The 13051-nt window shown below is 35.1% G+C and overlaps 2 protein-coding genes across 4 annotated transcripts in view; one reads left to right on the top strand and one right to left on the bottom strand.

Annotated features, from left to right (window-relative positions):
• The window catches only part of LOC126975617 (UTP--glucose-1-phosphate uridylyltransferase), a 36108-nt gene extending 32217 nt beyond the window's left edge, over nt 1–3891 (top strand). For all 3 annotated transcript variants that reach the window (XM_050823600.1, XM_050823601.1, XM_050823602.1), the window contains 2 exons: nt 595–1366; nt 1770–3891. In XM_050823600.1, coding sequence (XP_050679557.1) covers nt 595–1366; nt 1770–1877 — 880 coding nt within the window. In that variant the 3' untranslated portion in view covers nt 1878–3891. The remainder of the gene's footprint in view (nt 1–594; nt 1367–1769) is intronic.
• Nucleotides 3892–3893: 2 nt separating this feature from the next.
• On the bottom strand, nt 3894–12750 carry LOC126975629 (solute carrier organic anion transporter family member 2B1-like). Its single transcript, XM_050823633.1, has 8 exons — nt 12480–12750; nt 10631–10752; nt 8827–8922; nt 7521–7711; nt 6984–7097; nt 5471–5592; nt 4861–5001; nt 3894–4105 (listed from the first exon to the last, which is right to left on the bottom strand). Exons 1-8 carry the CDS (start codon nt 12565–12567, stop codon nt 3954–3956), a joined length of 1026 nt encoding a protein of 341 aa, XP_050679590.1. The 5' UTR covers nt 12568–12750; the 3' UTR covers nt 3894–3953.
• Nucleotides 12751–13051: the final 301 nt, after the last annotated feature.

Here is a 13051-nt window from a genome sequence, read left to right on the forward strand (position 1 = left end):
CAAATAAGCTCAAGCTCGGCATATGCTGGCACACATATTATGCATGCTCAGCGCCTTATACGCTATAAATATACAAATTTAATACAAAAACGAACATTAAACTAAACACAAGTAATGGGAAATTTTTTGAATTTAAAACATTACTACAACATATTAAAATTATTAGAATATTATTACAATTTAAAACAAGCTAAAATGAAGTAGGACTACCCCGAAAATACCTACTAAATATAAAAATCTACTATGATTACAAATAACTACGTAGTTCTTCTGCTTTTTCAGAATAAATATAAAATAATACACGATGTTAATTTCATTTTTTTATATATTCCTTTTTAAATTTAATTTTAATATTAATATTTTATATATTTAATATTTTTTATATAAATCAAATTATAAATTTTAATATTAATTTTTATGTTAAAATATATTTAATACATTTTCTCGTTCAAACCCAAGGTTTTGACGTGATGTCCTGTGGTAAAACACTCTGCAGATTCCAGATACCGTCCAGTGTGAGCCACCAAATATACCCATAGACTATTTTGAACATTATATTCTGTTTTGTAAGTAAGACCTTTCAATACGTTTCAGATGGTATCCCCCAGGACACGGTGACTTCTACGAATCCTTCCACAACTCGGGTCTTTTGGATAAGTTCATAAACGAGGGCAGGACCTACTGTTTCATCAGTAACATAGACAACCTGGGCGCTACAGTAGATCTCAACATCCTGAATCTCCTTCTAAATCCAAGCCAGAGCACAAGCTCCGAATTCGTCATGGAAGTGACCGACAAAACCAGAGCCGATGTCAAAGGAGGTACCCTGATCCAGTATGAGGATAAGCTACGTCTTTTAGAAATAGCCCAAGTGCCGAAAGAACACGTCGATGACTTCAAATCTGTGAGCCAGTTCAAGTTCTTCAACACCAACAATTTATGGGCAAAACTGGGTGCTATAAAAAGAGTAGTGAACCAAGGGTCTCTCAACATGGAGATAATTGTGAACAACAAGAGTTTAGCAGACGGCCTGAACGTGATCCAACTGGAAACAGCTGTCGGAGCAGCTATGAAGTGTTTCGATGGTGGAATAGGAGTGAATGTCCCAAGGAGCAGATTCCTTCCGGTGAAGAAGACGTCGGATCTGTTGCTTGTCATGTCAAATCTGTACAGCCTCTCGCACGGGTCGCTGGTGATGTCCCCGCAGAGGATGTTCCCGTCGACACCGCTGGTAAAACTTGGGGACAACCATTTCGCGAAGGTCAAGGAGTTCCTGAATAGGTTCGCGACGATACCAGACCTAATAGAACTTGATCATCTGACTGTTTCTGGTGACGTCACATTCGGTAGAGGCGTGTCTTTAAAGGTGAGTTATTATTATTTTTGGTCTTTTTCACTGGAGTCAGGATCGTAGGACTGGAATCTATAGATTATTGGTGTAACTTGTATCCCTCTAGTTTAATAATAATAATAAATTTATTCTGGATCACTTTTTACATTCTGGTTTTGTATAAATAAGATTTAGAAGAAACTAAGTTAGTATAATTAATACTACTTATTGGTTTAATTTGGATCCCTTTCGGGTAAAAGCCTCCTCCATATTTTTCCACTGTTGTCTACCCTGTCCTGTTTTCATCCATTCCTTTCCCGCTATCTCTTATATGTCGTCGACCCACCGTCTCTTGGGTCTGCCGACTTGTCTTTTTCATATCGGCCCTATCCATTTTGTTCTCTAGTTTAATACTCACAATTAATCTTTTAATTTTCAGGGCACTGTGATCATCATCGCGAACCACGGAGACAGGATTGATATCCCGTCTGGAGCGCTGCTCGAGAATAAAATAGTGTCCGGAAATCTACGGATCTTAGACCATTAGTGAATAATAATATGTCGGCTGTGTCGCAGGGATTTCAGGATTATTAAGGATTTAGTGAGATTCGCAATCGTTACCTTAAATCTGTAAAATACTATGCTTCTAATTAAAATTGGTTTGCAGTAAATTATTCTTCTATTAAGCATTTCACTTTAGGGTAAGACTGGTATTTGTTTCTTAAATGCTGTCCTGTAAGTTTTGATTGGATTAAAGGCGTTTTATTCAACCATGTTATTCATAATGTAACAAAAATTTATGAACGATGCGGGACTTTAAACCGGGTTTCGTCCGAGCGCTCTTTCCAACCATCCAACCGTTCGAGTACGCATGGATCGTAAATTTTGGTATATCTTGTTTTGTATGAATTCTTAGTATATGTTCAAGTTATATTACAGTTACCTTTTCGGAAACTAGGCGCAGATCCGATATAGTCCGTAAATTTTGGGAAAATATAAATAAAAACTTACAAATATTTAAAATAATAAAATTACACAAATAAATATATTGATATTATGCGATACATGATGGAAATATTGCGATAATCACGAAATCCTTAAACATCCTTCGATATGCAGACAGAATTGAGTTTATTAAAGGTGCATGTTCACTTGATAAAATCAACGCAGGGCTTTACCAGTATAGATATGTATTATTTTTTTAATTTTCTACCATTTTATTTTCTTTTAAAAGAAAATATGTCAAAGAGCCTTCTAGATAGAAAACCACAAATGTGATGTCATATTTTATTGATTTTTTTATATAAATCTATTTCATGTACCAATAATATTTTACTATCTGTACCACAATTTCTCGGAAAGGTCATCGTTTCGATGTGACAACTGGACACAAAGTTTATTATAGACATTACAAATTATAAATGTTGTCTACGTAGTGTATTCATTTAGTTTCTCTATCTTTACGGATAAGTTTTGCTAGTTACGTTAAATATATATTATAATTCTATGAACCTATAAGAAGCGCCGTGCGTGCGTTTACGTCAAGTGAACACGTTACTTGCGTATACTGTATAAGCCTCGTCAATAGAGAAATAATTTAATGAAACAGAAAACGTAATAATAGCTATCACTTACAATTCCGTTCTTAGATTATCCTTAAGAATTTATCTCATTATTTTCTTACTGACTTTTTTGCACGCAGTACACCCGCGTGTACAGATAGCAAAACGGTTTGATTGAAAAATAATAATGAAAAGCGACGCCATTTTAGATTTCCTATTGACTCGGGTTATATAAGCTATATTATTGGTAGATACTTGTTAGGAATGTGAACTCGTATCTATTTTTTATCTAGTTTTAGTAGCAGTTAGGGTTTCGAAAAAGTACAATAACTTTAGGTTTTAAGTTGATGAAAATTTTCACAATCATGGTCATTTCTATAAGGCTTTTTTATTTCACTAAAAGTACACTACTGGTGTTGCTTTAAATAAAATTAAGTAGGCACTCATTAATTCATATTTGTTTTCCTCTTTTTTATATTATTTTTTACTATACTTTTATCTTATACTAAAGTCTAAACCGAATTTGTAAAAACTATTATAACATAATTATTTATTTAGTCTTTAGATAGTTTTTTAAAAATATTTATTTTTTCGCACAAAGTCTTGACTTTTACGTCAAAATGATATTAATCGTTATAGTTATTTTTTTTTAAATATTTTATTAGGATTATGTTTTATAACAGTAATATTTTACAAACGGTATTGTGAAAACATGCAAAATGAACGTAAATGCTCTCACCATAAAATAAACAAAACTTGCATAATGCATGACGCTTATGATTAGTCAGGTAACATGGATTCAGCATCTGTCAAAAGTGACGTTTATTAAGATGGTGTCTTCTCAACGACCACTGTAGTCTATGTACCGTATGTCAATAATACGATTGAATAAGAAAAATATATGTTACTTATTTTTTAGATTTTTAGTAGAAGAATGTGCAGATGAGAAAGGTTTTTTAGTTTAGAGATTAAGTTTGAAATACAAATAATTTATATGTTTCCATGCTTTTATTTGTTTGCTATACGCAAGACACTTATCCTAAATTAAAATTCTATATACATCAGCTAATAACAGTCTCCACATGCCCTCGACTAGCTGCTATGCTGAGCACTGCGGAGGAGAGACAAAGCGCAACGCTAGTTACAGGTGCTATCCAGACCGTGTTTCGATGGAATATGCACACACCATCCCGTTTGTACGCGCACGTGAGATCTGTAAATAAATAAACTTTAGATAACGATTAAAAAGGTAATTAATAAGACAAAACATGATGGGTGGGGTATGATCAGGATTTAGAGCAAATGTCCCAATACGTGAGAGACGAGGCCGATTATAGATAGCAACACTTATAGCGCCAGCAGTTGTGTCGTCGTATAAATGTAAGCGTTTCTTACCACTGATCAGCATGTAGAGCAAATGTCCCAGAATGTGAGCGACGAGGCCAACCTTAAACAGAAACACTTCTACCGCCAGCAGTTTTATCGTCATATAAATGTAAGCATCTCCTACCTGTGATCTGCATGTAGAGCAAATGTCCCAAAATGTGAGGGACAGGGCCGACTATAGATAGCGACACTCCGACCGCCAGCAGTTTTATCGTATTGTAAATCTGAGTATATCTTACCACTGATCAGCATGTAGAGCAAATGTCCCAAGACGTGAGAGACGGCCGACTATAGATAGCGACACTCCGACCGCCAGCAGTTTTATCGTATTGTAAATCTGAGTATATCTTACCACTGATCAGCATGTAGAGCAAATGTCCCAAGACGTGAGAGACAGGGCCGACTATAGAAAGCGACACTCCGACTGCCAGCAGTTTTATTGTCGCATAAATTTGAGTATCTATTACCACTGATCAACATGTAGAGCAAATGTCTCAAGACGTGAGAGAGAGGGCCGACTATATATAGTGACACTCCGACCGCCAACAGTTTTATCGTCGTATGAATCTAAGCATCTCTTACCACTGATCAGCATGTAGAGCAAATGTCCCAAGACGTGAGAGACGAGGCCGACAATAGATAGCGACACTCCTACCGCAAGTGGCTTGTCGTTACGCCGCGTAGATCTGAGTATCGCCATTCCTTGCATCAACAGTGACGAAGCTGAAAAATATCGCAACATTACCTATCAATTATTATCTTATCGTAGTAAATCAATTTTTATTAGTTATCACTACTAAGTTTTCGTTCAACATATGATTTTTTGTCAAAACGAATAGTTAATATTTAGAAGCAAACAGAAATTAGCACACGTGGAAGAAAGTTGATTGAATAGAATAGATTTTTTTTATTGAAGGGGGGGAGAAACTGATTCCAAGTGATCTTTACCATCTATACTTCTTACCAGTATTTTAGGTGCGTTTACGATCAATTTTGTTATATCCACTTAGTGTCGATCAGGAAACAGCATATATACCGTGGTATGGTTGTGGAAGTAAGTTCCCTGAATACCGACTTTGAGGATGATATTCAAGATGTGGTATGATGTACAGATTTGTTTGAAATTTCTCTTTTGTTTGTGACAGCGTGAATAGAAGACATGTTATCAAAATAAGACTTAATGAAGGTTCACCTCCGACGGCCAGCATCACGGAAAAGAATACCAAGTAGATGTTGTAGAGCAGAGCGCACGAGGGCAAGTTGCAGTCTCCACGTACTGCCCGAGTGTCGCCGCACGTGCAGTTCTGTAGTAACCTGGAGTTGTACACTTGTCATAATATATAGACATTAGACCACGATCGGACTAATACGATATCGTATTTCATATTTTATAAAGCATTTCTGAGCATTTAACGTATGTATAGAAATTATTAAAGTTGTTAACTACTATAAAAATGTTAATCTTACTTATTGTTATGATACAAAACCATAAATATACTAGCTGACCCGACAGATGTTGTTCTGATTATAATAAACAAAATAATCTTTTTATATGAATTTGTCAATAATATATCATAACATCAAAAATTACTTCGTAAAATATGCACCCTGCTGTCGTAATGAAATTGTTTCACAGCAGAACTGTCAAACCGTGCGTCAATAAATTCTCTCATAGTAAATTATGTATGGACACATCAAAGGAAAAACAAATTTGTTGTTTTTATTTAATTTTGCAGCATTTTCCTATTTATTCACCTTTTAAACCTTCTCTGGACTTCCACAAATAATTCAAGACCAAAATTAGCCAAATCGGTCCAGCCGTTCTCGAGTTTTAGCGAGACTAACGAACAGCAATTCATTTTTATATGTATAGATATTTACACTATGTGTTCTACATTATAATCCTACTATCATGAATCAAAATTAACAGTTTAACTCGACATGAATTCCCACTTTCACTGTTAGTCCTAATCAGTCCTAATTAGGTCTAATCTAGCTGTGGCCCCGTCCATCATGTTATTTGCGTCAGAAGCACGGCGTGTAGAACAGCAGTGTTGTATTGTCTGTAGTATTGTGTAAAAAAACACATATGTGTGTTAATTTTACTTTGGTTTTTCATTTAGTTAACCATGTTTGTTAGATAATTGTTTTGATAATTTTGATTGATCTTATCGATTTATTTCGTAAAAGTGGATGTCAATTTAGTATTTTAGCCGGTTTTGTTCCCGGGAATAAAGATAGATAAAGAAAAAGATGGATCCGGGGATAAAGGAATCCCTTGATGTACTTTTCATATCTTTAGTATTAAATGTTCTTTATTATACCTACTTGATGTGTGGTTAATGATAGCACATATACCCAGATCAATACGGCTACCTCATGCTCGACACAATATCAAGTAAGTTTTCTAGAAGATAAAAAAGAAAACCATTGAGTAAATTTAACAAACAATATTTGTATAAATCTGCAAATATCGGGGGCAAGACTAAATTTCGTATGTAATGATGTTATGAAACTAACTAAAACACAATAATACATGGCCGAATTAGTGGTTATCTAATCTTGCCAATGACGTATGCAGCAAAACTGTCTATTTGTTAGGATATTGGAAAATGTGTGACCTCCGCTGTATATAGACATGTATAGCTAAAGAGATTCCAAATCTATTATATATATATAAGTGATAGGAAGTATTTTGAACGTACAAAAAATCATTTAGATCTTCGTAATCCTGACATCCGGCATGACACGGCGAGAAGTAGGTCAGCTGCGTGTCCAAGCCGCACACAGGGCTGAAGCCGTAAGACTCTGATTTGCAACTGTAAAAAAATTAGAGCCTAGAAATTTGTAATACAAATATTTAAGAAAACAGTTATGGTATTTGAAAATATAATGCTCCCACCATACATCATTTGAAGGCTCCTTTCCACAGATAATGGGTACCACAAAGGTCCCTTTTTTTGCCGTGAAGCAATAACGTGTAAGTATTATTGTGTTTCGATCTGAAGAGCGCCGTATCTAGTGAAATTTCTGAGCAAATGAGACTTAACATCTTATGTCTCAAGGTCTCATTTCCATTAGAATATAAATATTACACTTCAGACAAATAAATAATTTATGTACAATGGAACTGAAAATATCTTAGAAACTTTGTTGCTTATAACCAATATGTGTTACGGAAACAAGCAAAAGGTAGGGTGCAATAAAGTTGTTTGTATAAATGTCTTTACATGTACCCTTACCCACATTCCAAGCTGCACGCAGGTTGCTGATACTCGTGATCCAAGCCGGCCATGTTGCCAGTGCTGCAGCTCAGTCCAGCCAGCACTGAGAAGAAGATGGCCACGAACACAGCTGTAACTCCGCCCACCTTTCCGGCCGTGGTCGCCTTCACACCGTTGCTGCGACGAACCGAGAAACGCATGCGGAATACCTGGAAATATTGTGCAAGTTACTCATGCCCTGACCTTTTGGTTTTCTGTCTATAAATGGGAGAAAGGAGCTCAAATATTGATCAACAGAATAGAATAATAATCCGTTCAACTGAAGCTTAACGGACTGAGTCCACTAAAAGGGATATGAATTTGCCAATATAAGTAGAAATTTCTACATTTTTTTTAAACACTAAGCAAGGCAGATGCACAGGTACTGATTTTTTTCGGCTCGTGTCTTATATCTTTGAAAAAATTCGTCGCGTATTTTTGGCCTAGCTCGGCTCCATCTTAACTACACTGGATAAATTATAGTGCATCGAAGTCCTACCCTCTGAACGGTTATCAAATAATTTTTAATTTTAATTTTTAAGTTTTTACCATTCTGATCGAAGTAAATGGAAAATTCTTCATCAGGTTACACATATACAATCACTTCAGGTGTTACATGTTTTAAAAAACCTCCGGATAGAAATCGCTGGCAAACTTTATACTTCTTGGAAGCCCTCACCCGTTGATGGGTTTGGTTGGCCAGATAGAAAGAAGCATTATATCATTGTCAGTATTGTATTTTTCACTCATTTGGGCGCGATTTTGACCCACTTTTAACAGCCAGCTTATGTTCAATCTTCGTTGATTTATCAAGTACCGTTGACAATACATTAATTTGATAAAATAATTCCATTTTTTAAGTTTCAATATAAGATTTTTTGTTAATTTTTTTTTGTTAATTAGCCAGGAATTGCTGTTTATTTTAAATTTCAACCATTATCTTTTCAACGAAAGCGAGTTTTTTTAGTTTTTTTTTAACTATTTTTATTTTATTATTTTTATTTATTTATGACTTCAAAGGTCTCATGATGCTCAACTCATCCAGTAAAGATCTTAAGCGATAAATGAAATTCATAGGAATAGTTGGATGCATTGCTATTACACATCATGTCGAACGAAGTTTGCGCGTTGGGTATGCTATGTGCAAACCACCCTAGCAACTTAAGAGAAAGTTACTTATATCTGGTTTAGTACCAGTTATTAAAACAGTGGTTTCGATACTACTTATTATTGGATTTGTCAATCTAATTATAAATGCAAAAAATTCAAGAATTAATCAACTTACCGACACGAAGAAGATTATAACCAGTGACCTAAATATATCGGTGATAACCCGAGATGTCCGCAAGTCTTGGCGTATAGTTTCGACGTGGAATTTTGTCTGGAATAATGTATAGTATAAGTTATAATTATTTGTATATACATATTAAATGTTATTTTTTCTATGTAAGTATGATACGGTTTACAAATTGAATAGCAATCTGCTAAATTTGAAATCCAATATATTAATAGAACATCTGCACATTGGTATTCCATATCGCTGTGGGGCAGCGCTGCCGACATTAATACAATATTTGTGCTGCAGAAGAGGGCTATTCGCGCTATTTATAACCTAGGCCCTAAGGAATCATTGAGAGCAAAATTCAAAGAAATTAGAATCTTGACTGTTGCTTCTCAATATATTCTTGATAATGTAATGTATGTTCATAGGCACATGGGTGAATTTGCCAGAAACTGTCATAACCATAATGTTAACACCAGGAACAGACATAAGCTTATAATGCCTACTACTCGACTAAGTCGAGTAAGCAAGTCTTTTGTGGGGCGATGTATATGCTTTTACAACAGGATCCCAGAAAATGTTCAAAGCAAAAGTATTACGTTATTCAAAAGAATTGTTAAAAAACGTTTGTGTGGTAAAGGTTACTATAACATAAATGACTTTCTTAATGATATCACAGATTGGGAATGGACCGCCCTGAGGCTATTAAATAATAAGTTCAATTGTACAATGTTACTTTGTAAATATCACATTAATTGTAAAACATATTTTTGATGAAAAAAAAGGCCCGCTGAGTGTGTTGCACCCATTCTTCTCAGGCCTGAGGCATTCATTTTGGAATGGGTGGTAGTTTTTTGACTTTCAATAACTGATTTCACATCCTATTTTGAATAAAAATATTTGAATTTGAATATTAGCTTAAATTTCATTGGTTATTGAACTTTAATCGTAAAGCTATATAATCGAAACGGATTAACTATTTTAGTTGTGAACATCTCTATTATTTATTATTCTTCTCTTTTGAGGAATAAGAGAACAAGGAAGTATTGGAGGTTCGAGGTGGTAAGTGAAATCCTCCCTCAATTCTAGCGACTAGTATGAGTGTAGTGTGTACATACTTTTGTAGATATCCATGTTTTAGATAATAAAAATAGGTCTACCCTACCGGACCTACTTGTAAAATTCAGTAACAGTACTAAGTACTCCGAAATCGGCGTACCCAAAATAAGATTCCAAAATGACACCGTGTTAAAATACTACAATAAAGACGCACATTTGAGATCTATGTATAACAGTATATAAATACTAACTGACCCAGCAAACGTTGTATTGCCGATATTAAAATCGCGAGACAAAAGTAACTGTTGATCGTAGATGGGTGAAAATTTAAAGTTTGATGTATTTTTTAAAGCTGACTCATAATCAAACAAATTTAAAAAAAAAGTCAAAAAATTAAAAAAAAAATCGTGTGGACCACCCTTAACATTTAGGGGGATGAAAAAGATGTTGTCCGATTCTCATACCTACCCACCGCACACCGTGTCACAAGAATTTTAATATTAGATAAGTTTATAAAATATATTATTCCTATAAGCACCAAACATGAGTGGAAGATTATTTCATAGTTTGGTAGTAGGTGGAAACTCGCATGTAGGAATTTATAGATATTTGTGATCAAATAGCTCTTCGGAAAATTAAAGGTAAGCACTGATGCACGCGTTACAAACTTTTCCAATTGATTGAGATTGACGGACAGGAGGCTAATAGGCTTACTTTATGAAATGAATGAATGAAATTTCAACAATACCTGCAAAAATGCTGTATCGTAATTAATGAAACCGAATATAGCAGTTGACAGCAGCGACAGCGACAGACACTGCAGCATCAAAGGTTTGTTACGGAGTACTCGCCCCAGGGGCTCCAACATACCTGAACATAATGAACACAAAATAACATATCTAGGGTAATTTAATAATTTTTGATCTTATATATGCCAACCTAATAAAAGATAACATCTTGTTTAGTTATATGAATAGAGATAGTGAAATATAAATAATTATATTCAAATCAAAATCACATTATTCATGTAGGTCCCGGAAATGACACTTATGAATATCAAAAAAGTATTTTTCTTATTGAATCTACCGCTACTTCGTAAAGGGTTGAGCTAATGAGAAGAAGTAGCAAGAGTTTCTTGCTACTTAAAGAGTGGCAATGAGTTATTGCCACTCTTTTATATCAAGATTTACATTTTCATCGATTTACAAATGATTTCAATTACAATATTATTTGTAAAATGATGCAACAAACATACTCCATATTATTTATATACATATTTATTTACTATAGGGATTGACAATAACAGAAATTGTTGCAACCACATTTGATAAAGGTCATGAAGGTACATTAGTTCGCAAAGGGGCTTTGCAATGGGGAGAAGAACTTATAAGAAACTCCCAGCCCATCTTTTAAATTGCTTAGCCTACTTAATATAATATTATACAAGTTAAGATGGTCTACGCAGAATCAGACAAAAACCATTCATCATTATCCTCTATATAATCTACTATATCTAAAGTAATAATATAATATTAACACACCATAAGATCAACAAGATACATAATAGCATTAAGGGTAAATGTATACACTTCTACAATAAAGTCCCAGCCACTGTTCAGGCATTATCTATAAATAAATTTAAATGTTTTATAAAAAAATGGCTCTGTCGTAAATCCTATTACTCCACTGCTGAATATCTAAATGATCGGACAGCCTGGGACTAGATTGTGATTATTTTATAGCGACTGTACAATATTGTATATTTTTATTGAAAAGAGCGCATAAAAAAAAAGAATGCTGGGAGAGTTTCTTGCGCCGCTTCTTCTCTCTCAGAGCGCCATTTGTTTCCGAAGCGGTAGTAGTATCTAGTAGTATAAGAAATGACATCAAAAAGAATTCTAAAGGAATCAATTTTGAGAAAATAAATGCCTTTTATGCCTTTTGCCTTCACTCTTACACAAATTATCTTGCCCCAAATTAGGCATTTAGCCTGTGTATGGGTTCCAAGACAACGATATATTTAATACAATATCAGGGGCGTGCATATCATATAGGCAATTAGGCAGTGCCTAACCTCGTTATGAACCTAAATAAATATAGCACTAGTGTTAAAGTTAATTAAGTTTAATTTGGTTCCGTTATTTTATTCCAAACTATGGAACACCCACTCATAATTTTTTTCCTTACGCTCGATACAAAATACCTACTGTAAGCAATCTTAACTTATTCCAAAACTACGACTAGTTGGATGTACAGTGCCTACCTTGCTAAAACCCCAATGCACGCCCCTGTACAATATACTTACTTAAACATACATAAATACAATCCATGACTCGGAAACAAACATCCATATTCATCATATAAATGCTTGCACCTACCGGGATTCGAACCCGGGACCTCTAGCTTAGTAGGTAGGATCGCTAACCACTCGGCTATACAGGTTGTCGAAGCCGTAAGCCTTCTTTCAAAGAAGCTTTCATATATTTTTTGAATTCGTCTTCAGTGAGTCCTAGTATGTCTTGGTTTCTTTTCTTTTTATTCTGACTTTATGTAGTATGTGGTGTAGTTTATATTTTTTTTTACTTTTAATTTCTTACAAGTCCGTTCCGGGATATCCACTTCTTTATAATCTGGCATCTGCCTGGGGAATAGCGTGAAGAGGATCGAAAACATGAGGGTCAACATGGAGAGGGAGATGTGGGCCTCCCACCAGTTCTGCTGCACCGACGACGACCTCAACCAGTTGGATCCACTCAGCCCCAACGACAGACGAATTGATATTAGAATACCTGAAAATTTTACCAAAATGAAAACCCAAAATCTAATATTTGTGGTTTTATCTATGCGCCACCGACGCTTTTTTATTGTTATTGAGATTAAATTAAATTTGTAACCAAAAATTGAAGAACGATGCGGGACTCGAACCTGCGACTTCTCGAGCTCCGTCCGAGTGCTCTTTCAACTGAGAACCCAAGAGGTCGCGGTTCTAGTCCGGCATCGTTCATAAATTTTGAAGTTCCAATAAGCCAGGGGCAAAGTTTTGAGCATATTATGGGCTACGAGAGAACCTGGTGCTACCATAGAAATAGGGTCCGTTCTCCGGCTGATGGTCATCCAGGTATGTTATGCCATGCGCCCAGATGCTGATCTTGGTTAGGGCGCAGAAGAC

The sequence above is a fragment of the Leptidea sinapis genome, chromosome 36, assembly GCF_905404315.1.
Source record: "Leptidea sinapis chromosome 36, ilLepSina1.1, whole genome shotgun sequence".
Taxonomy (NCBI): domain Eukaryota; kingdom Metazoa; phylum Arthropoda; class Insecta; order Lepidoptera; family Pieridae; genus Leptidea; species Leptidea sinapis.